Below are 25,401 nucleotides of genomic sequence, written 5' to 3'. Positions count from 1 at the left end.
ACTGCTGATGGGGCAAGGAAATCTGGTGATCCAGATTGGTTTTATACTCTGTTGGTTAATTGGGCACGGAGCCGTTAAAAGTGATCATTCATTTTATGTATTTTTTTTCCATAAGTTATCAAGATAAAATAGGTAATAAACTATTATAATTGGATTTGTGCAGTTCAACCAGTTCAACACTTATTGAGCCATTTTATATTTGAGATCAATCCTTTCTAGTTAAAATTGTGGGATATACATTTAAAATACAATTTTTATTATTCAAGTTACATATTTACAGTTTAATTTATTTTTATTTTTTAAGTTGCTTTTTGTAAGCCTAGTATTGATTTCAATTCCAGTATGAAGACCACTCCGTCCGCATTGGTTTATAAAATAATTCATTATCTCGGCTGTGACCTGAAAACTTTGAACATCCATTAGCATACACACAAAAGTGCTCTCTGCTGTTACCGTTTTGCCTGAGGTTGAATGTCAGTCTTCACTGTCATTTTATTTGGGTCCCAAGAAATTATTGATCATATGCACTTCAACATTTTCATCAACAAAATGGCCAATGTGGTTCCCCAGTCGGTAGGGTCAATTCAAGGGTGGAACAACACAGCAATGGGGACAAAAAGTAACACTACACTACACTACACTACACTACACTACACTACACTACACTACACTACACTAGCAGCCGGTTGATAATACAGTTCTGCAATGTTTACACTTGAATGTAAACTAGAGATTAAAAAATTCTCCATTTTCAGTATTTTTTTCTGTATCCTGTTGAATATTTACAAGGATTATATTCTGCTCCCCCTCCCTGGATTTGCAAATGTGTTTAGTATTAACTGGCTGCATCCAAAATAGCACTTTGTCAGTGTCTTGTCCAGTACAACACAAAATGGATGGATGGATGGATGGATGGATGGATGGATGGATGGATGGATGGATGGATGGATGGATGGATGGATGGATGGATGGAAAAATATATATATGCATATATATTTTCATTTTGTTACAAAACTAACTAAATATAATATTAAAAAATGCAATGCAATAATAAAAACAGACATTTTTCTTAATAAAAAGTCATTTTCATTTATTCCAAATCCATATCATAAACATCAAGCATTACAAAACTGCTTTGCCAGGACCATCACCAAGAAAGCATGAAAAAATGTATCATAATAACAGTCAGTTTCTGACGTACATGTTTAATCGGTTGTGATAGAGATTGGGAAAAGAAACAATACATGAGTTGTCTGGACCAGTCCTGCTCTAAAGGATTACTGTGCAGAGTGAAATCCACTAGAATCCAGTGTGGCTTTAGAATAATCCCATCAGAACTGCAACAGTGCCACGCTACTACAGAACCCCCAAGCCTGTTAGCCCTGATGAGAGCCTAAAGTGAAGGAACGTGGGGAAGTATGACAGAGAAATGAAGCAATCCTTGTTAATTATACTAAAAACAACCACCTCTATTGTACATAACAAACCATTTACCTACACAAATTGAATTGCTATCAAAAAGAGCGCTAAGAAGATACACAGAAAGTAAACATTGCATATTAAGAAACAAATCTCCTGGAGTAAGTCTTAATATAAAGCTCTGTGACACACAGTCATAAGAAAAGTACGCTTTTTCCTGGGTTCAAAGCAAGCCTGAGTTTGCACATTGCATATATAAATTGATCATGAGTTAACACGCACCTCTGCCACCTATGATAAATATGCTCTCCTGATTAATGGAAAGCTAGTGCCTCACTGGTAATCAGTGCATACTTGTGCCAGCGATTGACACATTTACAATAAACAATAATCCAATTGGAGAGACATATCGACGAAAATAGCAATCAATAGGGAGCAAACTTCTGCCGCTCGGATTTTTTGACGCTCGAATTGGCTATTTTTGCAGTGTAAGGAGATAAACCTTGTGTTAGGCTGCTAGCGGCTGCTGGGTGAACAGCCAGAACGGGAAGTGTTTTCATGCCAAGCAGGCTGGAAATAGGGACAGCATAGTGGGAATTTTGGAGGGCCTGTAAGGTGGAGGGAGAGTGGACATTAATGTTGGTGGAGGCTGGGCTGGCGGCCGTCAGAACAGCTAGAGAGGTAGCGGCAGCATTGGCGGCGTTGGAAGCGGACTGAGCGTAGCTCATGTTGAGGTCAACTGAGGTCGCAGCGGAAGCAGCCTGCATGGTGTATTTAGCCATCTCTAAGCTGCACGCCGTGATTTCGGAGGGGGATGATGAGATGCGTGAGGTTAAGAAAAGACAAAGGGACGTGAAGGGGTAGAAAGTGAGAAGACAAAGAGAAAACATCATCAGAGTAGCCATGTGTTAAAAAAGCAGAGACAATCAGGTTTGTTTTTTATGAGGCTGGAGCAGTTGACTGCAGCAAATTAAAACAAATCTTGACCATAATTATTCTACCCTCACGTAAATTTTAAATAGTAGCTGGTCATGTCTTACCTGGCGCTGATGAGGTACTGGGCCACGCTAATGCTTGCCGGTGAGCCTGTGATTGTGACTTGGCGCATAGCTGAGCCATCGGTGGCACTGGCAATTTTGATGTGAGCTCCCGAGACCTGGCGAATTTCATTGATCTTGCTGCCTTGTCTTCCAATTATGCAGCCAATAAACTAGAAGAGCAGGCGAGTGAAAAAATGTAAATAGCAAATGAGCTCATGTTTTGTTTGTTTTTGGGGTTTTTTTACCCTTGGAAGAAATAATATCACAGGGGAGCAAGCAAACAAACAAAAAATAAACACAACAGTGAATCCTTGAGAGGTTCTTGGTGGTTACCGCAAATTTTCGGAGCATATTACGTCTTATTTTTAAGGAATATGAATGAAAAACAAAATACAAGATACAGATTTTAGAACTGCCACAAGACAAACTATGAGGAACTTACATCATTAGGTATGGCCAGCTCCTGTGAACTTGTGGGGGCAGATGCATCCAATCCTGTAAAGTAGAACACAGAACGCTAACAACTGCATGGCACTAATGGCTTCCAAAAATTGACCTACTTTTAGTAGTTATTACTTTTGATAATGTGGGAGGAACAAAAAAAAAGATTTCTAGGTACTGTGTACATATTGAAGACATATTCTAGCCACATATAAAACACGGCTATGGTTCTAATTCTTTAATGTGAGATATAGCATGAGTTTGTTTACATCAGTCCTGTCTATGTGGTGCAGGTTTAGTTAGTTGTGACAGACTGCATGAAAGTGTGGGTTGATGATTTCAGGGATAGTCTGAGCCAAGTTATTGTTAGATTTTGAGGGGAGATGATGCTGGGTAGAAGGGTAAGGGGGTTCAAGAGAGTGGGATTTGTTTCAGTTGGGAAAATTGGGCAAATGCATTTGCATTTTCAGAGGATTGGGAAATATTCATAAATGGTTGAATAGCAGAAATTTGGAAATATTACGACTGTAATTTCCATCAAAAGATATGCCCCATTTATTTATTTATTATTATTATTTTTTTTTTAGTGGTTGTGCTTTATCTTATCCAGCCAAGTCTATAAATGTACATTTTGGGGAACAGTTTAGGGATTTACACTTACTGATCCACTAAAGATTGGACAAATGAGGAAAAAAGAATTGTGGTTTGGAAGAATTTGAGGACACTGATCTAAATTCCCTCAAAAAAAAAAAAACAATTGGAGCAACCGGCACAACCACTCTATCAATATAGATGACCTCTGACCTTTAGATCAATCAAAAACGAGGTACACATCCATTTTGCCTTCCTATTTTTTCCAATAATTTTGTCTACATGCTATCCACACAGGTTTCACATTTTGCGCTTTGTAAGATGTGGTCACGAAAAATTAAATGACCTTTGAGGGGAATGAAGACATCCCTGATACCGTCGAATGTGACAGGGTGGTTTGATGTTGTGATTGGAAGAGGAGTAACGACAGAGGGGATCGATGGTCTTCCCCGGAGCCGTGGGTACGTACCAGGGAAGGTAGGGTTGCTCTGCCCAAGGGAAGGGAGGGGAATATGCTGCATAGCCAACTGGTGAAGCTTGGTCAACTGCAGGGTAGGAAGGAAGTTAGAGCTAACCAATCAAACTGGATTATTTCAGAGGAGTTGACAGCTACAATACAGAGATCATCTGAAGTTCACAAACATCACAGACGGTGTCAGTGAGAAGATTGGTTTCCTTCAGAAAGCATGCGGAATTCTCATGAAAATACAATCACATCTCTGGCTACCAAACTACAACTTTGCTCATGAAGGGACTCATTGTAAACTTTGATCTCAATCAGAGCATGCTGCTAATTTGTGTTAGTGTTAGGAATGTTGACAAATCAGAGTTTCATTGATGCTGAAACGGATAGACGGGTTAAGAAAGAGGATGTGGGGACTGGTGGGAGTGGGCAGAGTTGGAGAGAAAGGAAGGAGTCAGTCATTTCAAGGAACACACTTACATCTTGATGAGCAAAAGCATATTGTCCTTGAAGTGCAAATGCCTGCATGGCATAGGAGAAGAAACGTCAACTGACATAGCATGAAAAATAAAATCAATAAAATCATTAAATAAAATAGTAAATAAAAATAAAATAAATAAATAAAACACTAAATAAAAATAAAATAAATAAAATAGTAAATAAAAATAAAATAAATGAAGTTTTATTGAAAATCCATCCCCACACTTTTGACCATAATCAATAGCTGTAATTGGTTTTGATGGAATTTCATTTAGAAGTCAACTGATGTTTTGACAATGGCAGAAATTCAATAACAGATGTCTGCTAAATCAGAACAGCCTATGCCAAATCTAGGACAGTGGGAAGCCAGTTAATGGAAAACATCACCATGTCGTTTATGTGTCACATTGCAGAGAAGTAACAATGTAAATAAGTATCATTTGTACCTGTCACCCATTAGCTACATTGTTGAATGTGTTTTAATTACACAATTTCAAGCTTACATTTGTGCAATATTAAAGGTGTTACTGCCCTTCCTCTGGGTTGACAGGGTGATCAATATAATTTAAAAGGCACACGTGTATGGAAAAATCCATCTAGATTCATATTTGTTGTTACAAATATGTTCGGAGTTGATTCATTTATTGACAAAATTTGTGCATTTCAGGTTGAGGAAACCCTGCAGCATTTTCAATTTTTCTTTTTTTTTTTTTCTTTTCCCAGCAACTTACTTGTGCAGAGTGCTGTTGTGCTAATACTGCATGGGCTCCTGCAGATATGGCCTTTGGGCGGTAGGGAATAGTTGCTCCTTTTGGAGGAGACTAGAGACAAAGATATTAAAAAAAAAAAAATAAAAAAAAATACCATTTTACATATGGAACTCCTAGCAAGACTGATACATTTTGTATCACTTATATCCCTGACTGAATATTTTAATAGTCCTCTAATCGGTTGAGAAGGTTACATGGACCTTGCATGCCATGATAAAATCAACTCTTAATTTACGAGGCTTTTCATTTTTCTAGCATGAGGCGTAATCGTGCCCTTGCCAATAGAAATAAATTAATGACCCCAACACCCTCATTCAGAAAATACAACATGGTGAAACAGCGATTCATGTAATAATAACCCATCTAATTGGTAGCACCTTCATGAATACAAAGGTGAGTTGCTTACATGCTAATTAAGTAGCTAATTAATTCTGTGCTCTTACAGAAATTATCACTTTAAGGAAAAATTATTGAAAGGTTGTCTTTGTTAAAAGTCCAGCAAAGAATTGGGCCATTCGACGTATACAAAAAAATGCTCATGTAATAAAATGAAAAATATTATAAATATTAAAGTGATGGACATATTTGAAATGTTGTATTGCTCGATGCAAATCAACAAATGTAGCACTGATATGTGTCTAAACAAAGTTCATAAAGACCTGTTTGACAGAACATACCTCCAGCATGATGGAGCAGATGTGTCGGACACACTGAGTGATGGCCTGTGGAGTACCCGAGATTGTGACAGCCCTCTCGGTAGAATCCGGCAGCATGTCTCCTGCCACCTGAACCTGGGCCCCTGTGGTCTTGACATCAGCAGACAAACACAGAAAACGTGGCCATTTATTGCCAGAAAGTGAACTCCATCACCCAAAATTGAAATGCAGTCTCAAGCACCTGCAGCTCTATCCCCCCGATAAGCTTCGGACATGCAAAGAGCAGCTGAGGAACGTGTGCAGCAATATTTAAAGAGGTAAATATAAATCATCAAATGGCTTTTCAGCCTCTGCACAAGCTTAGTTATATCAGATCCTCATATGCAGTTCTACAAAATGTATGGAAAGGAAAACCATGATCATGGTCTCCTCTCATTCTCATGCAGACCAATAACTTCCAGATAGAAAACTTCAGAACTTCCTACCTCTCGGATCTCTTTGATCTTAGATCCTCCTTTTCCAATCAGTGAGCCGCACTGGCTCCCTGGGAAAACCAAGCGAAGCGTCACAGGCGGATTGCTTGCCACATTGCTGTTTGTCATTGCCGCTGTTATATCCTGAGGAGAAGATCAACAATGTATTGTGGATATTAGCACAAAATGGCAAATAAAGACATGTCAGCCATATTGACCTCCTCAAACTTTTGCGCAATCATGGAGAAAGCTCGGAAAATTCCATCTGTGGGCCCTGTGATGGTTACTATCCTCTCAGGAGACGATCCCTCTGATATGTTGATGCGAGCTCCACTCTGAGGGAAGAAGAATAAATATCCAATCTAATTTCTATGCTGCTCCAGGCAGACCCTGCATGTGAGAACATGCCAAGTTACCCCATTCTTTATTTCTTACCTCCTCTCTCATTTTCTTCACTGTTTCCCCTTTCTGGAAGGAAATAAAGGGCATTGACTGATTCCATTTATCTTATACATGGCAGTGACACAATGAATGATGTTTTATTTGAAAATGAACCTGCCTTTCCAATTATACTGCCAACTTCCTGTAATGAAAAGAAACTTTAAATAGCAGTAACGAGCATGGACGACGGTACTACAGTGGCTATTCCACATTGGTTAATTACCTTTCCATGCATCAATAGCCTCAGTGTCAGTGTGACATTCAGGCTCCCATCTGAGGCCATTTCTTCCTTCTCAGTCATGCCCTGTGTTTTCACACCTTATATGTAAATACTCTGCAAATAAATTAAAAGAGGTTAGACAAGACATCAAGGTGCTTCAATGAAAACACAGACAGTGCAATTGTGGCCTCCTTGTGCGACCATCTCGTTTCCAGTTTGCCACTGTGATTTAATAACAAATGTTGTAAATGAAACGTTGAGAAGAGCCACATGAGGTGGCTCGGGCATCTCATCAGGATGCCTCCTGGATGCCTCCCTGGGGAGGTGTTCCGGGCATGTCCCACCGGTAGGAGACCCCGGGGACGACCCAGGACGCGCTGGAGAGACTATGTCTCTCAGCTGGCCTGGGAACGCCTTGGGATCCCCCGGGATGAGCTGGATGAAGTGGATAGGGAGAGGGAAGTCTGGGAGTCCCTCCTAAAGCTGCTGCCCCTGTGACCCGACCCCGGATAAGCGGAAGATGGATGGATGGATGGATGGATGGATGGATGGATGGATGGATGGATGGATGGATGGATGGATGGATGGATGGATGGATGGATGGATGGATGGATGGATGGATGGATGGATGGATGGATGGATGGATGGATGGATGGATGGATGGATGGATGGATGGATGGATGGATGGAAAAGAAATGGTATTCATAACAAAATCCTTGACTCTATAGTATCAATCTCCAGAAGACATAAAATTGATTCCAAACTGTAACTATGTTCAGAACTTTATCAAGGGACTGGACCAATGAGGTTTTTCCCCTCCCGATCCTCTAGTTGGAACGGGTAAGCCTATCACGAGGTACAATCTTCACATGGGACCAAGTCTTTGGTTCCGGCTTAATGCAAGATGTGTGACTCCCTTTGGATATGATAAGACACAAAGGACGCCACTGTGGCGAGCCGACAATCAAGTGATATGTGTGTGATGGTCTCCAATGTACTGACACACAATTTGAGGTCAGAAGACTGTGAATCAAATCTTTGTTGGCAATGCAGAACAAATGAAGAATGTTTGGAGGCGTTCGATGTCGGGAGAGAAGCTTCTTGCTAACAATACGCAGCGATAGAATGCTATATTTTAAAACCAGATTTTCTTACTGTATATTATGACGGTACTTAGTTTGATTTATTGATAGAAAGAGAAACTGAAGTGTTCTCGACGTGCAGATCTCTCCTGCCGGTAATTCTATCGAGGTAACGATAGCGTAGCTTCATGCTACTGCAGGATTTGATGTATAGATTTGTAATACACAGCATTGACCCGCTCGCAGATTTGTGTTCAGGTACTTACATAATTGCAAGCTCCTTGCTGCCATTCCAAACCTAAAATGAAACCCAAAAAATTGGACTTTACCGTTATGTTGGTGCAGTCAACTGAATTAAATAAGATAATTTGATAATGAGTTGTTTTTATCCACAGTCCGCCATGTTCATGTGTTCATTCTGATCGAATCCAATTAATACTTTGAGGTTGTTTTTCTGCAAACAATTAGGCTTTTTTTCCCTCCTCTGTGTATTATTATAAAATTACAGTGGCAACATCAAATAAACAGCAACATCTCTTCCTAATCCAATAGGCCAGGATTTGTTTTGTTAACGCTAAGACCCTTTTGACCCATTTCTGTCACCTCTAGTATGTCAGCGCCTACTCAAGACGTCCGAACAAAACATTGGTGCACAATGGCGGCCGCAGTATATACAACATAATAAACTCAAACTACAGAATCATACAGGCAGGTGAAAAATACAACAAGGATGACTTCTTGGTTTTTGAATGAAGACGTAATTCTACTTTGCAGGGCATAAAAGAATCAAATTAAATGTTTTTGCGAGGAGCACATAAAACAATGCTTGATGATGTCCTCATAGTTGGGCAAAAGTAGACATTTGTAGAATATCTCGCATGGCTTTATGGCAAATTCCAGTACATCTTGGAATTGTATCTCCAGATGAAGGCCTAATGCAATACGAAAAATGTGAAAAATCTACTAACCTTATATCCAAACTATTCACTCCTCTCCTTTATGGCTCCTAATGGAATAACCTCTGAGTTTGTTGTCCGTGTTCAATGTTTACTTCCTTTGTTGTCAGTTATCCACAGAATGGACAGATGGCTCTCTGTGCCCTTAGACTGGCTGGAGCGGAGGTTGGCTTTGCTATTAGTCCCTCAGCTTAGCCCAAGATAAGCCCCTACACAGGCCAAGAGAACCCACATCTCTTGCCTAATTCTCCCCGTCCCTGCCACCAAAGAGGCGTTCCTCCACACGAAGAAGTTCCACAGGCTGAAGGAGCCTAAGGGCAGGGCAAAGAGTCGCTTCTGCTGGCGACTGTCCAATCCACATACAGCACTGGATGCCGCCAGAGAAAAATAAATTTTTACAAAGCACATGCACATACATAGAAAGATGTAGTTGAATAAATATTCAAGGTAAAAAAAAAAAAAAGAAAAATCGTTCTGAAATCGATTCGTTGTGCTTGGAGCCCAACTAATTGAGGACTAAAAAGGACAATGTGGCGTTGAAGGTATTTAGCGATGTTAAGCACAATGTCCTCGTGGGGTGGGGTGCCCCCCCCCCCTTCTCTCTGCCTTGCCCTCCCCCACACCAAGCCCTTTTGCCCTGGAAATTAGGCCATACTAGATACAATACAGCCCTTCTGCACAAAAAAATTTATTCAGCTCAGCTTCAAAATTGCGAGGGAAGTGAATCAGTGAAGCATAAGTGGCATATTTAATTACTATTCACTGTGTTGCACAGAAACAATGATGGCTGCTGTGAGCCTCATGGCTGTCTTTCCGACATCTGAGCACCGCTCAGCAGTTCAATACAACTCCCCAGTAGTTCTTCTGTGAATAAAAACTGTTTAATTTAGTCATGAGAAGAAAAGGCATATTTGGGTAATTTGGAGTTGCGCAAGAAAGTAAAATGAGAAGGTCATAAATTAAACAGGGAAAGTCAATAAAAGTTCATTCTGTAATTTTACAAAGATTTGCATCACTATTATTTGGGATAAGACATTCCAATTCTATGTCACTTGTGCCTAATCGCCCCCCTCCTTTGCTGATGGTTCTATTGAGTCTGGGATTATATATAATGGGATTACTCTGGACGGGTTATTTAAAATTTTTACAGTCACTAGTTCCAGTTAGATTTAAATATCTACAGTATTCAATGTTGATCAATTATCAATTCATACTATTTTGTATCTATCTATCTATCTATCTATCTATCTATCTATCTATCTATCTATCTATCTATCTATCTATCTATCTATCTATCTATCTATCTATCTATCTATCTATCTATCTATCTATCTATCTATCTATCTATCTATCTATCTATCTATCTATCTATCTATCTATCTATCTATCTATCTATCTATCTATCTATTTATTTCTCTCTCTCTCTCTCTCTCTCTCTCTCTCTCTCTAGCTTGTCATTGTATGACTGTACAGAATATTAATATTAAGATTTATTTTTTATCCGATACAGTGATTAATTGATCAAATAATTTATAGATTAATCGGTTATTAAAATAATCCCTGTTGGTCGATGCATACGCACCAGGTCGATTTCCTTCAAAGGACGTTTTGAAATGTATTCGTCAACAGTGGGAGGAAGTTAGTAGATGCCCCGCCACCCTGAGGTGGACAGTCAGGGTTGCCGCCCATTGGCTCCTCCCCTCTCCACACCAGTCACTTTAACATTAACAACTTCTGTTCAAGGAAGTTACAAGACTATGACAAAGTGAAACTGTGGTCTTGTGCTCTTCATGGGACCGTAAACCTGAACCCCGTGCTCAATGGACTTTGAGCGTGGAAATCAATCAATAACTGTCTGTCTGTTCTTGCAGCTGTCAGAGTTTAGCTGCGTCCAACACAGACACTTCTCTTTATCGTTCAATGGACTTCCACCAACTTAACTCTTTCAAAACCTTCAGGGAAGTGTGGAGTTGTTATGGTTACGGAAAAAACCTGGAGGACGTGCTGGAGGGGGAGTTCACGCGGATTAAAGGTAATAATTGTGTCCTCATGTGAATTGCTCTGAGCAGTTTCAAGTCAACTAACCACACAATACACTTGTTGTTTTAAGGCACTGTATATCTGGATCATGCTGCAACTACTTTGTACCCGGAATCACTGGTGAAGAACTACTGCCTAGATATTTCAAGGAACACGTATGGTATGAAAAGAAATATTTATTTGTCAGATAAAAAATTGACGTAGGGCATCATCTTCTTTACAGGAAACCCTCACAGCCACAACCCCAGCAGCAGGTTGACACATGATACAGTGGAGAGGGTCAGATACAGGTGAGCTCTAATCATGTCACATTCCAAATGGGCTCATGAGGCCTCTTTAAAACCATCTCGCATGAAATGAGTTCTCTTGAAAAAAAAAGGATCATTTTCTTTCAGAATATTGCAGCATTTCAACACGACCCCTGAAGAGTACTCAGTGATTTTCACCTCTGGCAGTACAGCCGCTATCAAATTAGCGGCAGAGGTCTTCCCCTGGAGGTCGCAGACAGAAAGCGAGGCGGGCAGTTACTTCTGCCATCTCACCGACAACCATACGTCTATTGTTGGCGTAAGAGGTCTAACGTCAACCCGGGGAGTAGTTACCCTGCCCGTTTACCCCCAGGAAGTGGAAGATAGGGCAAAAGATAAGACTCAAGGCGAAGATACAGTTTGTCACACGCCGCATCTCTTCTGCTACCCGGCACAGAGCAACTTCTCAGGGACAAAGTATCCCCTGAGCCATGTGGAAGGCATCCAGGCAAGACATCTTTATCCAGCGTGTGACCATCAGGGCCAGTGGTTTGTGCTGCTGGATGCAGCCTCGCTTGTCAGCTGTTCTCCTCTCAACCTCCAAGACTGCCCAGCTGATTTCATTCCCATCTCCTTCTACAAGATATTTGGCTTCCCTACAGGTCTTGGGGCCCTTCTTGTCCGCAACAATGCAGCAGGCATACTAAAAAAGGCTTATTTTGGGGGAGGCACAGCAGCAGCTTACCTTTCTGGAGAAGATTATTATGTGCAGGCTGCAAACCTTTCTGACAGGTACGGCCGTGAACAACATTGCCAAGCATGGACGGTCTTTGAAAACATCATTTTATGCATGCAAACCTTGTAGGGCTCTTGTATTTTTCTTTTTTTTTTCTTTCCTGGATTAGATTGGAAGATGGTACTGTCTCCTTCCTGGACATCATTGCCCTCAATCACAGTTTTGATGCATTATACAGGATCACCGGTAAGTCGAGTTTAACAGCGACACAACAAAGATGCACAAAGAAATGACCGTTTTTTTGTTTTGTTTCTTTCTCGCAGGGGGAATGCAAAATATACAAAAGCACACCTTTGGCTTAGCACGTTACACTTATATGCTTCTGTCAAGTCTTTGCCATGGCAACGGGCGACCGGTGGCTCAAATGTACACACAAGGCCAATTTGACAGTCCAAGCACCCAGGGCGCGATATTAAACTTCAACTTGATGGACTCGCACGGAGAAATAATTGGATATTCTCAGGTGCATAAGATGAATTTCATATTGAGTAAGAAATGTTGTGGTAGATGCAGATGGCAGGATTTGTGATTTTTTTATTTTTTTATTATAGGTGGACAGAATGGCAAGTTTATACAACATTCACGTGCGCACTGGTTGCTTTTGCAACACTGGAGCTTGTCAGAGCTTTCTTGGTATCACAAATCAGCAGATGAGGAGAAACTTGCAGGTGAAAGATTTGGGGAAATGGAAATTTCAAAATGCTTGGAGAATGAAACTGTCTTTTTTTTTAGGCCGGCCACGTCTGCGGAGACACCATGGACATGGTGGATGGCCAGCCGACCGGATCTGTTCGCGTGTCGTTTGGCTACACGTCGACGTTTGACGACTGTCAGAAATTCTTGAGTTTTGTTGTCGACTGCTTTGTGAACAAACCGCCGACGGTCGACCAGGCGAGACTAGAGGGGCTTAAAGCAGCTAGCATATCAATTGAAGAGAAAACAATCGTTATCAAGGAAGTGACACACAAAAGGGAAGAAAAGAAAATTGTTTCACTTAAGGGATTTGAACCCGTGCGTCCAAACAACTTTGAAGGTCCTTATACGTTGACAAACATCTACATCTATCCCATCAAATCATGCGGTGCATTTGAGGTGTGAGCACTTGGTGTCACCTTTTGTGCATTTCAATATTCTTTCTACAGGATTTTTTTTCTTTGTCATTTTATTCTAGGTCCAGAACTGGCCAGTTGGACCTCGGGGTTTACTATACGACCGAAGCTGGATGGTGGTAAATGGAAATGGCGTGTGCTTGAATCAGAAAAGAGAACCACGTTTATGCCTCATTCACCCACAAGTTCATCTGTCCTCAAATGAATTGCTCCTACAGGCACCAAGTCAGTCAGTCATCAGCTCTGCCAATGTGACGCACTGCTCAAGCAGCTGTCAATCATTTGTCTTTTTTTAAAAGATTTTTCTTCACTGTCCTGCAGGGATGAATAACATTTCAGTTGCGCTGGAAATTAGGACTCAAAAGCACGCAAGCTTTCCCGTCTGTCAGAGTAAAGTTTGTGGTGACAGGTGAGCTTTGGACAGGAACAACTCGTACTTATTTGATATTTATACTTGCTGCTTGTAACATTGTATTCTGCTTTTTATCACATTCTGGATAGTAATGTTTGACCACAAATGGCATTTTAAAGCAAAAATTGTTCAAATATTACATTTATTTTGAAAAGAGGTCAGTGATAAAATGCTTACAAAATATGGCAACATTTTTAAAAGTGAAGATAATTTGTAATGTAAGTATTGCAGCAACAAACATGAAGCCGTGTGGCCGAGACAGTTTCAAAAACTCACGTCCCCATTTTTAGGGGGAAATGAAACAATTAGTAACAAAGTGCTGTTTATATTTTTTGATGAGTCAAAGTTATTCGAAATGGCTGTGATTCTCGGATGCAATGTTGCACAAACTTTCACTTTACGATAAACTGTGTATCCCCTGGCAGTGTCCTAAACAAAATCTTTCCCTAGGGTGGAGACGATGGACTGTGGCGACGAGGTTGCATCGTGGCTTTCGGACTTGCTTGGACAGCCATGCCGCCTTATACGACAAAGTCCTGATTTCACTCGACATATGAACGAGAAGTCTGCTTCGGGTGAATGTGTCAGAAGTTTACTGTGATCGTTATGTTGTTGTCACAACTTGAAGACAGGAAGCATAAGTGTAGACCCCCCCCCAGCTTCCTCCAGCTTCAATTTCCACAATCATTAAGGATTTCCAGCAGAGATGAGTGCCTGAAATAAACTGCTAATATAAATTATTTTCCTTCCAGCCGTCACCTCCTCATCGCTCTCCCTGGTGAATGAAGCTCAGTATCTCATGATCAACCGTGCAAGTGTGGAGCTCATTCAGAAAGTAATGAGGAGCAGGTTTGAACTCACGCTGTCGTATTTCAAATACTCAACGGTGAAAGACGTCAGGATGCGACGACACTGTATCATTTTGAGAGTGCGATAAAATAACATGGGATTTCCATGACTCCTTTCAAAGGCAAGACTATCCCGAGCTTGACGCACAGAACATCATCAGTCGGTTCCGGTCCAATTTTGTCATCTCGGGGGTTGAAGCGTTTGAAGAAGATAATTGGTCACACTTGATTATCGACAACCTTCAATTCAGGGTGAGTTGACACTTTGGGATATGAGATGAAGTTTTTTCGTGTGTTAGAAGTGGATTCTTAATAAGATGAATTTGCTTCTTGTGTAATAAATCAAAAGGTCAGAGGTCAATGTGTACGCTGCCAAATGATTGGAGTTGACCAGAACACGGGGACCAAAACAAAGGAGCCGCTGATGTCTCTTTCTGCGTACCGCAATGGAAAGGTGAGTCATGGCCAAACGATTTCCTCACAACTAATCCTACATATTTGTTCCTTCGCATTTTTTTCCAAATTGCCCCGCAACAAACAAAGCTCTCAAAGAACTCAATTCTTAAGTGTAACATTTGATTTCTCATCATGCTGCTTGCTATTTTCTGGCATTTTTAGATTACATTTGGTGTGTACTTGAGCCATCAGTTGCCCGAAGGTTCACCAACAGCTGGTGTCCTCAGTGCTGGCTCCCACCTACTGCCAAAGCTCCATGCTTTTGAAACGGGTCAGACATCTTCACCAACATCTCTTTCTTAGTAAACATCATGGGATTTCTGATTTCTGCCATTGAATCTATACAATATGTACAATATAATCATAATGGAGTGCACTTACTGTAGATACTGTTGGATGGGAAGCTATGTGTATATCCAACTATGTGAAGCTCATTGAGTAACCTTGTGTATGAAATGCTGTAAATAAATAAAGCTGCCTTGCTTTTTCTTGTGTTTCCTTATCTATACAGGGAATTCCCAAAGAAAAAGCATAATGGGTTCCAAGAAGATCAGATTTTATTTATTTATTTATTTATTTATTTATTTATTTATTTATTTGTTTATTTATTTATCTATCGATGTGTTTATTTGTCTATCAATGTGTTCATTTAGTCAATTTAAAAATTTACATTTTTTTACGTACTCCCCCAATATCTTTTTGCATATTGACTTCATCAGCGTTATCTATTTTTGAAGAATTTTGGGGAGTTTTTGATAAATGCAATTTTCATGACTGGCACCGCCTTAAATAATAAGTTAAAATCTAACGCCGACCGAACACGCGAAAAATTGAACTTTGAGCGAACATTAGGTCTTCATTTAAAAAAAAGTTCGCTTACGGAGCAAAACGCATTGCAATCGCTCATCAAAATGAGACAAAGACCTCTTAAAAAGGATATGTCGAGTTCCGCTCAGGCAGCCAAAGAACAGAGAAGGAAGCACGAGAACAAGTAAGTTACCATGTTAGTGTAATAATCTCGAAGTCCTGCTGCAAAGCACATACGTCACCAAGTCTTGCGCAACGTCAATATCAAATATAGGCTGCACATAAACGCAAGTAATAATCAGTGCAATATACGAAATGAGTTCAAATGTCACTTTTTTCATGATGACAGTTCTGTGCAAGCTAGCCAGCTTTTTGGAAGCTTGTGCAATAATGACGTCCCATTTTTTCCCTTGAGGGGTGTGAAGAAGTCTGCCTTTCCTCTCAAAGGGCTCTTCTGTCACATTACAGTGTTAATGGAGGGGGAGGAATGTGTTGTCCATGAGCTGGAAATATTCTGAACCTTCTTTTGTGCTGTTGCCTCAAGCAAGGTCAAACCGATTCCAGTAGAGTCTTGACATCCTTATCATCACACCAGCCAACTCTTTTACTTTATAAATATGATTAAAGCACATTTCAGTATTCGATTGTGAAGACAAAATGTGCTTACTCGTGTATTTTCTCTGCTCTCCTTGCCTAGGTCCCGGTGGACAAAAAGTCGTTTATTTGTACTATTTGTCATCTTTGCTTTGGTTCCTTTCACGCTGGTCGTGTCATGGGGATTATTCCAGCATCTTGTTTACAAACACAGACGTAAGTGAATTCCCAATATGGTTAAAAATCCTTGTTTGACTTAAAAATATTCTTGTCTTCTGTTTGCAGTCAAGGTTCCCTTCTTTGTTGACCTCAGCCAACCTGTTGATTTCTCCTTAAATCACACCATTAACATGTACTTAACATCAGAGGAAGGAATTTCTCTTGGTGTGTGGTGAGTCCAGTATTTTATTCTAAACAGAGATTACATTTTAATGGTCCACTTCTTAGCTTTGTGTTGTTTTGACTTATTCCAGGTACACAATCCCTGAAAGTCAGTGGAGGGAGGCACAAGACAAAGATTTGGCATGGTACCAAAACCAACTGAGTGATGGAAATCCAGTTTTTATATATCTTCATGGGAATACAGGCACAAGGTATGTTAGGCTAGGAATTTGTAGATATTTTGACCTACTCATTAACAATTTTGTTTCTTACAAACTGTTTTGACAGGGCTGCTCCTCATCGGGTGGGAGTTGCAAAAGTAAGTGATTAACGGCACAAACCTTTTCATTCTTTAACATTAAGTCAGTAATGCTAAACTATATAAGACTTAATTTGTCAACAGGTATTGAGTGCACTTGGTTACCATGTGTTGGTGCCTGACTACAGAGGTTGGTAAAAATAAAAATCTACTTTTCTTTTTTACTTTTTAGTACTGAATGATTGATCACTACAAATAAATGAAAGCTTTTTTAGGGAATAATAAACTAGGTGAATTTTATTCAGACTGCCAGGGGTGCAACTTTTGCGCTTTGTGCGATGGCCATCTAGCGGTGGCAAGGTAAAACTACATCTAACTTGACAGGTTTTGGAGACTCAAGCGGTGAGCCGACTGAAGCTGGACTCACGAAAGATGCCCTTAAAGTGTTCAAGTGGGTCAAAGAACGCAGTGGAAACAGCCTGGTCATCTTCTGGGGACATTCTCTTGGCACTGGGTCAGTTTTCATAGCATATAGCAACTGCTAACTTGCCTGAGATTATAAACAATACATTTTTAAATTTTATTCTTTTTTAACCTGTGTGACTTTTGCAGAGTGACCACTAACACTGCAGTCAAACTAATAGATGAAGGTAGGTGCAACTACACAAGTAAATACTAATTCTATAATAGTTAAATTTGACTATGATTGTATCAACAGGTATTGTTTTGGATGGTGTGATTCTCGAAGGCACCTTTCATTTTCCTAAAGAGAAACTACCAAGTCATGTGTTTTCATGGGTAAGCTTCAACATTTGACACTTATGCCGCTTCATATGTTTACTTTATATATACAATATTGATTTTAATTTTATTCGTGTGTTTCATAGTATTATTGGAAGTTTCCTGGCATGGGATACTTTTTTCCAGAGCCGTGGGCTGAAAATAAAATTGTCTTTCCCACTGCGGAAAAGTAAGTTTGAAGTAATGCCGAAGGTGTTCAAAAAATTATTTATATTTATTTACATTTATTTTTATACTGTTCATTGTGATTTGGTAAAAAAGAATATTCACTTGCTTAACATGTTTTTTTTTCTGCAGTTTAAGAAGAATGAAAAGCTCATTACTTTTTCTTCATGCAGAAGATGATCCAATGGTTCTCATTCAGAGTGCTCAGCATGTATGACTATTTAGCTATTTGCCAAATGTGAAATGGCTATATTAAATGATTAATTGTATGTTTGACATTTACCGCCAGCTGTACGAGATAGCAGTGAGTACTCTGAACGCAGAGCGTGTCAAGTTTGTGTCCTTCGAAGGTCCTTTAGGATATCTACACAATGGATTATACAAAGACCCCCGTCTGCCAGACATCATAAAGTGAGGGAACATTGCACTGATAATTTCACAGAATATCATATTAAATTAAATATTTGGCTCCACATGTGATTTGATGGTGACTTAACTGCATATTATTTTCTCCACAGAAAGTTTGTGTTGTCTTTGTGAAGTTGGAAGATGCCTCCAGCAGTTGTTCAATGTGTGTATGAGCATATATTATTCAAAGTAAATGATTTGCATATGTTGATTGCCTTATAGATGTAATGAATGCAAATATGTAAATGAACAAATATTACCCTGTATTCTGTTTGTAAGTAATTTAATGTCTTTCTTAGTTTTGTTGACTTTATTTGCATACACTGAGAGCAGAAAAAAACAAGCCCTGTATGTATACACGTCAATCAATGTGGCGTATAAATTTGATTAACGTAGTTGGCTAAATAAATGTTAAAAATGCCCCAGATCATGAAGGGAGGCTGGTTCGGATGGCGTTTGCTTTGTGGCATGTTTCACGTCATACAGTGCGTTTGGTAAACGTGAAGCTCCGGTCTCTGGCAGTCAGATGACGTGGCTGAACGTTGCGGAAGATTCGCAGACACAGTTTTCTTATTCATCGTTTCATTCACCGCTTCTTAACGTGATTGGCCGAGTTGAGTCACGTGATTCATTCGAGCCAATCGGAAGTATATCCGATGAGTAATCGTAAAATACTTACGCCGTAAGCGTAGAAGAAGAGCGTCCCAAAAAATCGCCTCAGTCATACAACCAGGAAGAAGGTGGGCTAGCCCTGCAAAGCTAACACCCCCGATCTTTCTGCACACTTTCGCCGAAAAGAATGGGATCATCCAGGTGGAGGGTGGCAGCTGCGGTGTTCCTCGGTCTACTTGGCTCCTTAATATCCGTCGAAGCAGATGAACATGAACACACAGTAAGGCTACGTTTGGAAGGCCGAATGAAAGGGGATTGCTTAAAAAAATGGACGTTTTCTCTGTGCAACATGCTAACGTTTTGCTTAACTTTAAAGTAGAGCAGTACTCTGTTCGCGGACAGAAAAAGTCAATCGTCGTGTTTCTTATTTTTAAATATTGGGCTAGGAAAACGACAGCGAGGCTGAGCATTAGCAAGCTAGCCTGTCAACGCTCATCGGCCTAAGTGCTTATGGCCAAACGTTTCCCTGCTGGTTTCTTAGCACGGCTTGCTTGCACACAAGGCTATTTTGGAGCACCGGCGTTCAAGTTTTGAGTCGCGTTATCAGGTCGGGTCACAGAAAGTGTGCTGTTATTCCCATCATATAAACATATCTGAATAATTAAACAGGTATTCCTGATTTGAGCATGTTGCACATGCCTTGTTAACTGCAGCGTGTTTAATAAATATCTTCAATACTCTATAAAGTGTCAAACTCAAGGCCCGGGGGCAAGATACGGCCCGCCACATCATTTTACATTATCATTAGATAAATTGTGCATCAAATTTGTGTCATTACTAGAATTGCAAATTGTCTTCACTTTTAATGTTTTTTAAAAAAAAATATTTGACGAGTTTGTTTTGTAGCTTTTACTGTATATAATATGAGGGGCTCATACATTTATTTGGGTTGACAGTCATAATGGCCCTCCGAAAGAAGCGATGACTACAATGCGGCCCGTGAAAAAAAAAAGTTTGACACCCCTGGTCTATACAGTGGAAATAATGTTCAATCAGATTTGGGGGGTGAATTTGGAACATCATCATATGGTGATCTTGACACATTATGTCCGACCTTTATTGTAACAGTTCTTGTTTTTCCTTTCAGTACACAGATAAAGAGGAGGTAGTATTATGGATGAACACAGTGGGGCCTTACCACAACCGGCAGGAGACGTACAAGTATTTCTCTTTACCATTCTGTGTGGGCACAAAGAAGACCATCAGTCATTACCATGAGACACTTGGAGAAGCTCTGCAGGGAGTGGAGTTGGAATTTAGCGGCCTTGACATCAAGTTCAAAGGTAATTTACTGTTGCATCACACCAACATGTCATACTTGAGCTTTTCATAAAAATGTTAAACTCAAAGCATGTTGCCAAGACACATTGAAAAGCATTTCAAGTAATTAAGGTCTGATTTTTTTTTTTTTTTTTTTTTTTTATTGGACTACAATGGCAATGGCGGTAACAGTAGACGTGGTAAACAAAAGCAGTTATTCATTGCTTGCCTGGGCATACTTGTTTAGGTGTGGTTTCAGCCGATGGATTTCAATTGGTATTTGGAGATGTGTGCCTTCACATTGACAATTTGATTATACTACATTTTATCTACCTCTCTAGATGAAGTCATGCAGACAACGTATTGCGAAATTGAGCTGGACAAAGCCAAACGGGATGCATTTGTTTATGCGATAAAGAATCACTACTGGTACCAAATGTACATTGATGACCTGCCCATCTGGGGTAAGTGACAATCCAAAATTTCTATAGTGAGTATATTTGGCTTTTTGTGTTTCTTGTTTCTCTATAAACTTGATGAGCGAGCCGTATCAGGATGAGCAAGCCTAAGTTGTAGCATCTTTCAGGTTGCCCTACCTGTTGAGCACTTGTCTCTCCCCCCCCCTCCCTCACTGAACAATCCGGAATCTGGGGAGCGAATTTTTTGTCTTTGTTCCTTATTGAGGCGCGTCCCACTACATTGAGTGCTATGGTGCATCGACGCGCGCCACTGGCTGCTGCGGTTGAAATTCCAGTACTAAAACAACCTGAAACGTTACGTTGTGGAATGCAAAACCAAGCTATTACCGTTTTTTTGGAAATATTTTTACACTCCAGGATAATTTTGAAAACTAAAAAAAAAGTCCGGGGTAAAAATATTCCGTCTTTTTCAGCCAGTACCAAATTTCAATTTCATTTTTCAGGTATTGTTGGCGAGGCAGATGAAAATGGAGAAGATCACTACCTCTGGACGTACAAGAAATTGGAGATCGGCTTTAACGGCAACAGAATTGTTGATGTGAATCTTACTAGTGAAGGCAAAGTTCGACTTGTGCCCAACACAAGGATTGCAATGTCTTACTCTGTAAGTACCCAATGAGTTACTGGAATGTCTCTTCTGCCTGTATTGTAGGTCTTGTTGAAAACAAGTGTTAAGTGTCCCTAAATGCATACACAGGTGAAATGGAAGAAGTCTGATGTGAAGTTTGAGGACAGATTTGACAAGTATCTCGACCCATCCTTCTTTCAACACCGGGTGAGTGAGTTGAGAATGTCCGCTTGAGGTCACAAGCATGTTCCTGCCATGATGCCAGTGCGTGTCTAAATTAAACCATATTCACTCCTTCTTTCCAGATACATTGGTTCTCCATCTTTAACTCCTTCATGATGGTGATCTTCTTGGTGGGTCTGGTGTCAATGATTTTGATGAGAACTCTCCGAAAGGATTATGCCAGGTACAGCAAAGAGGAGGAAATGGATGACATGGTAAGCTCGCTAAAGGTTCTATAAAGACAATCAGTACTTTCAAATGAGTTCATAGGACGCCATGCTTTTCCCAATAGGACCGAGATCTGGGAGATGAATACGGCTGGAAGCAGGTGCACGGGGATGTGTTCCGCCCCTCGAGCCATCCACTCATTTTCTCCTCACTCATTGGCTCTGGCTGCCAGATCTTCTCTGTGTCTCTCATTGTCATCATCGTGGCAATGGTCGAGGACCTATATACAGAGTACGTCAATAATTACCGTTCGGTGAAAGGAATCGCAGACGTAACAGAGTTGTTTGGTTTTGCTCCGCAGGAGAGGATCGATGCTGAGCACAGCCATTTTTGTGTATGCTGCCACTTCCCCTGTTAATGGCTATTTTGGTGGAAGCTTGTACGCGAAACAAGGAGGTGATGATCGTGTTTGAAAATCGATTGTTACCTTTTCACGTCATGTACGATATTCAAATGTTCTTGTTTTAATTTCTTGACAAAAACAGGAAGAAGATGGATCAAGCAAATGTTCATTGGAGCCTTTATGATCCCGGCAATGGTGTGCGGAACTGCCTTCTTCATCAACTTCATCGCAATCTACTATCACGCTTCCAGAGCCATTCCATTTGGCACCATGGTGGGTTTTTAAAAAAAAAAAAAAAAAAAATCTCATGGAACACTACCAATCAAAATGGTCACCAAAAGTATATATAGTACAAGATACTGACGTGATGATTTTATTTCAGTTTACTTTCAAATGTATTTACTTCCTCTAAATGAAGAGTGTCAGGAATAGAATTAGACTGAGGGGTATGTTAGTTAGACATGGGTGTGTTAAAGAACCCGGATGCTGATCTTCCGTTTGGACTTGTTTACTTAGCTGTGAACGTAACTTGTACAAATAGAATCAATTGTAAGTTTGCTTAACTTGTACCAATAGAATCATTTGTAAGTTTGCTTTACATGTGAAAGAACTGGACTGAATTTGTATGCCAACAGAGGTGCGTTTGATTCAATCTCAACTAGTTTGCTGGGAAGAAAGAAAGAATAAAATATAAACTGTCAGGTTAGCGTGACCTTGCTTTAAGGTTGTGGTATATAAGTGTTAATTGGTGTCACTTAAAGTGGTTTGAAAGAAAATGATCCGTGTCTCCATATGCAGGTGGCTGTTTGTTGCATCTGCTTCTTCGTCATTCTGCCGCTAAACTTGGTGGGAACGATTTTGGGGAGGAACCTTTCCGGTCAGCCAAACTTTCCCTGCAGGGTGAACGCTGTGCCGAGGCCAATCCCTGAAAAGAAATGGTAGGTTTGCATCCTTTGAGGTGGAACCAGGAACGGCATTTGCCTGTGTCCTCCATTTTTATTTTATTTTTTTTAACTTTAAACAGTCTAAACCACGTGTGGTATATTTTTGTGCCGTTAGGTTCATGGAGCCAGCTGTCATCGTCTGTCTGGGTGGAATCCTTCCTTTCGGGTCCATCTTCATTGAAATGTAAGTCGACGGCCCGAGAGTGGTTATTTTATATATCCCAATTATACAAGTTGACTTTTCCTCCCACATCAGGTATTTCATCTTTACATCTTTCTGGGCCTACAAAATCTACTACGTCTATGGCTTCATGATGCTGGTCCTGGTGATCCTTTGCATTGTGACGGTGTGCGTGACCATTGTGTGCACGTATTTCCTGCTCAATGCTGAAGACTATAGATGGTGAGAGCATCTTGTCCCACACTGCAACTTTGGGGGAAAAAAAATAACCTGATGATGACGTTTCTCCTTTCCAGGCAATGGACAAGCTTCCTGTCTGCTGCATCCACTGCAGTTTACGTTTACATGTACTCTTTTTACTACTATTTCTTCAAAACTAAGTGAGTCTGGCGGATATTTTTTTTTTTTTTAAATATTTTCGTTGTTGTACTGAACAATTGCGCAAACTAAATGTTTTTTTCTCTGGCATATTTCAGGATGTACGGGCTATTCCAGACATCCTTCTACTTTGGTTACATGGCTGTCTTCAGCACTGCTCTTGGAATCATGTGTGGTCAGTATTTCATGCATGACGTTTGAATATGTAGCTTTCGTTTGTACAAACAAATTTGAGAGTCGGGTAGACACAAGTGCTAACATGGTTTTAAACCAGCGTTTTGTCGGGAATTAGGTGAAATCCCAAGGGCTAAATGTTGTTGGTGCGTGTCTTACAGGTGCCGTCGGATACATGGGAACAAGTGCCTTTGTTAGGAAGATATACACAAATGTGAAAATAGACTAAAGCACCACGGCAAGGTCATAAAAATATCCAGGAAGACAGCCGGCAAACAACATCCTTTTTGTTTTCTTTCTTGCAAAGAGATTGTGAGAATCTCACTTTGTACAATGTAGTTTTTCCATTTTCTGAATGATTTTCAAAGCTGCAACATGAAGTGATCAGATGCATAGCTGCAGATGAGGCATCAAAATCCGGTTGTGTTTTTATCAGTTGCGCTCACACAAATATTGGGGGCAAATGTTTAAGGCTTGCGTGGCTTCCCTTCCAAACCAGTCCCACCTGAGACCAGACATGTTTATGGATGGAATGGTGCAGCTCTCTTCAGTGAAGAGGCCTAAATATATTGAAAGCCTTTATTTGTTCTATTGTGTCACAATAACAGAGTTATTCTGACTTGATTTCTATTTTGTATTCTTGAAGTCAACTCGCAGTAATGTTAGTGCATAGTGCAAGTACTTTGTTCCCATTTACTTCCACTGCAAAAACTCGACGCTGACACTTGAGTCCTTCTCCCATTTTGGCGGCTCTGATCTTTCCTGTTACGCTCCCTCAAACTCCAGTGGCAGCGATTCGAGTTGTGCTGTAGTTGACTGCGGAAACGAGAATTAGGGTCAGATCTGCAGTCCGAGTACAGTATCAGACTTTTAAATGGATGTGATGAGTTTCCCCCCAAAGTTTAGTCTTTTCTCAATGTTTGGGTTTGAATTTTGTCTACATGTAAAGATAATATATGTATGAGGGGAGTGTATATAACCTTAATGTACCTTTAGATGTAGATCCCAAATGTATTTTCGTTGTACAGATTTACAAGACGGTGTTTTTTTTTTTTTAATGAATCAGCTAAAACAAAAGGTATGTTGTGGTTGGGGCTGGTGGCGCCGTTTCATCTTGCTTGAATTTGCATGAGGTTTTCACCAAACCATACTGATCAAATTGTTTCACCGATAAGATCAGCTTCACAATGCAAGTATGCACTGTTGGGGCTGGATGGTCCACTTGAGCTTACTTACTGATTTCCTATTATTTAAAGCTTTAAAAAGGCTCGGCATCTCGTAAGCCATTTCCTTCGCGCACCCTTTCGGTTTGCTGCCCCTTACATGACACGCTATGTGTGAATGTCCAAAGGATGAGCTGTATGAAAAAGTACACGACTTAAATGTCTTCATAACTACAGAGAGTGCTGCAGCCTTTCAAAGTCTTTATTTACCCCTACATATTGTGTATATACAGTATGTGCCCTACTTGTACTGCCTTCTCAGTTCTTATTCTTCCCCACTGAAATTGATTTTGCACCTCGTCTGATGACATTTTCATCCTGCATATTGTTGTAAAAAGAGGAAATAAACATGTTTATGTACAGGGGTTGTGAG

The 25,401-nt window shown here is 40.3% G+C and overlaps 4 protein-coding genes across 5 annotated transcripts; 3 read left to right on the top strand and 1 right to left on the bottom strand.

Annotated features, from left to right (window-relative positions):
* Positions 1-1,063: 1,063 nt before the first annotated feature.
* Positions 1,064-9,439, bottom strand: zgc:110045 (uncharacterized protein LOC664755 homolog). Its single transcript, XM_049736061.2, has 14 exons — positions 9,045-9,439; positions 8,343-8,374; positions 6,998-7,108; positions 6,893-6,916; positions 6,769-6,801; positions 6,552-6,668; positions 6,346-6,477; positions 5,882-6,010; positions 5,166-5,255; positions 4,435-4,476; positions 3,961-4,036; positions 2,902-2,954; positions 2,460-2,629; positions 1,064-2,208 (listed from the first exon to the last, which is right to left on the bottom strand). The coding sequence occupies exons 3-14, from the start codon at positions 7,073-7,075 to the stop codon at positions 1,845-1,847; spliced, it is 1,308 nt and encodes a 435-aa protein (XP_049592018.1). The 5' UTR covers positions 7,076-7,108; positions 8,343-8,374; positions 9,045-9,439; the 3' UTR covers positions 1,064-1,844.
* Positions 9,440-10,758: 1,319 nt separating this feature from the next.
* Positions 10,759-15,429, top strand: mocos (molybdenum cofactor sulfurase). The gene is made up of 15 exons (XM_049737041.1): positions 10,759-11,064; positions 11,143-11,232; positions 11,296-11,362; positions 11,468-12,112; positions 12,226-12,302; positions 12,380-12,579; positions 12,668-12,784; positions 12,849-13,208; positions 13,288-13,450; positions 13,547-13,634; positions 14,088-14,212; positions 14,390-14,486; positions 14,608-14,737; positions 14,835-14,939; positions 15,104-15,429. The coding sequence occupies exons 1-15, from the start codon at positions 10,953-10,955 to the stop codon at positions 15,242-15,244; spliced, it is 2,517 nt and encodes an 838-aa protein (XP_049592998.1). The 5' UTR covers positions 10,759-10,952; the 3' UTR covers positions 15,245-15,429.
* A 227-nt stretch (positions 15,430-15,656) lies between these two features.
* si:ch211-117n7.7 (Monoacylglycerol lipase ABHD12-like) lies at positions 15,657-18,790 on the top strand. Of its 2 annotated transcripts, XM_049737044.2 has the most exons (14): positions 15,657-15,932; positions 16,217-16,296; positions 16,446-16,558; positions 16,628-16,733; positions 16,816-16,935; positions 17,012-17,042; positions 17,127-17,172; positions 17,367-17,496; positions 17,595-17,632; positions 17,701-17,780; positions 17,870-17,952; positions 18,081-18,159; positions 18,238-18,359; positions 18,467-18,790. In XM_049737044.2, the coding sequence occupies exons 2-14, from the start codon at positions 16,247-16,249 to the stop codon at positions 18,486-18,488; spliced, it is 1,020 nt and encodes a 339-aa protein (XP_049593001.1). In that variant the 5' UTR covers positions 15,657-15,932; positions 16,217-16,246; the 3' UTR covers positions 18,489-18,790. The 2 variants fall into 2 exon arrangements, with proteins under 2 accessions (XP_049593001.1, XP_049593000.1); XM_049737043.2 differs by lacking the exon at positions 16,217-16,296 and having other exon boundaries at positions 15,666-15,932.
* A 245-nt stretch (positions 18,791-19,035) lies between these two features.
* On the top strand, positions 19,036-25,393 carry tm9sf3 (transmembrane 9 superfamily member 3). Its single transcript, XM_049737042.2, has 15 exons — positions 19,036-19,248; positions 20,116-20,311; positions 20,630-20,752; positions 21,211-21,371; positions 21,465-21,542; positions 21,641-21,772; positions 21,850-22,016; positions 22,087-22,181; positions 22,271-22,401; positions 22,927-23,066; positions 23,188-23,256; positions 23,329-23,475; positions 23,550-23,633; positions 23,730-23,806; positions 23,967-25,393. Exons 1-15 carry the CDS (start codon positions 19,156-19,158, stop codon positions 24,032-24,034), a joined length of 1,761 nt encoding a protein of 586 aa, XP_049592999.1. The 5' UTR covers positions 19,036-19,155; the 3' UTR covers positions 24,035-25,393.
* The last annotated feature ends 8 nt before the right edge of the window (positions 25,394-25,401 follow it).

Source organism: Syngnathus scovelli, chromosome 12 (assembly GCF_024217435.2).
Source record: "Syngnathus scovelli strain Florida chromosome 12, RoL_Ssco_1.2, whole genome shotgun sequence".
Lineage (NCBI taxonomy): Eukaryota > Metazoa > Chordata > Actinopteri > Syngnathiformes > Syngnathidae > Syngnathus > Syngnathus scovelli.
This window is presented reverse-complemented; position numbering and strand designations above follow the sequence as displayed.

What these genes read in the sequence shown, in the direction of transcription:
- zgc:110045 (XM_049736061.2), bottom strand. Translation starts at nt 7,075, where the DNA reads ATGACTGAGAAGGAAGAAATGGCCTCAGATGGGAGCCTGAATGTCACA. An exon ending in TGAAGAAAATGAGAGAGGAG is followed by an intron (nt 6,669 to 6,768) that starts GTAAGAAATAAA and finishes TTCTTCCCTCAG; the next exon opens with AGTGGAGCTCGCATCAACAT. An exon ending in TTGCGCAAAAGTTTGAGGAG is followed by an intron (nt 6,478 to 6,551) that starts GTCAATATGGCT and finishes TCTTCTCCTCAG; the next exon opens with GATATAACAGCGGCAATGAC.
- tm9sf3 (XM_049737042.2), top strand. Translation starts at nt 19,156, where the DNA reads ATGGGATCATCCAGGTGGAGGGTGGCAGCTGCGGTGTTCCTCGGTCTA. An exon ending in CAGATGAACATGAACACACA is followed by an intron (nt 19,249 to 20,115) that starts GTAAGGCTACGT and finishes TTTTCCTTTCAG; the next exon opens with TACACAGATAAAGAGGAGGT. An exon ending in CATCCTTCTTTCAACACCGG is followed by an intron (nt 21,543 to 21,640) that starts GTGAGTGAGTTG and finishes CCTTCTTTCCAG; the next exon opens with ATACATTGGTTCTCCATCTT.
- si:ch211-117n7.7 (XM_049737043.2), top strand. Translation starts at nt 15,712, where the DNA reads ATGACTGGCACCGCCTTAAATAATAAGTTAAAATCTAACGCCGACCGA. An exon ending in ATCGGGTGGGAGTTGCAAAA is followed by an intron (nt 17,043 to 17,126) that starts GTAAGTGATTAA and finishes ATTTGTCAACAG; the next exon opens with GTATTGAGTGCACTTGGTTA. An exon ending in CGTCTGCCAGACATCATAAA is followed by an intron (nt 18,360 to 18,466) that starts GTGAGGGAACAT and finishes TTTTCTCCACAG; the next exon opens with AAAGTTTGTGTTGTCTTTGT.
- mocos (XM_049737041.1), top strand. Translation starts at nt 10,953, where the DNA reads ATGGACTTCCACCAACTTAACTCTTTCAAAACCTTCAGGGAAGTGTGG. An exon ending in TGCATTATACAGGATCACCG is followed by an intron (nt 12,303 to 12,379) that starts GTAAGTCGAGTT and finishes TCTTTCTCGCAG; the next exon opens with GGGGAATGCAAAATATACAA. An exon ending in TCGACAACCTTCAATTCAGG is followed by an intron (nt 14,738 to 14,834) that starts GTGAGTTGACAC and finishes ATAAATCAAAAG; the next exon opens with GTCAGAGGTCAATGTGTACG.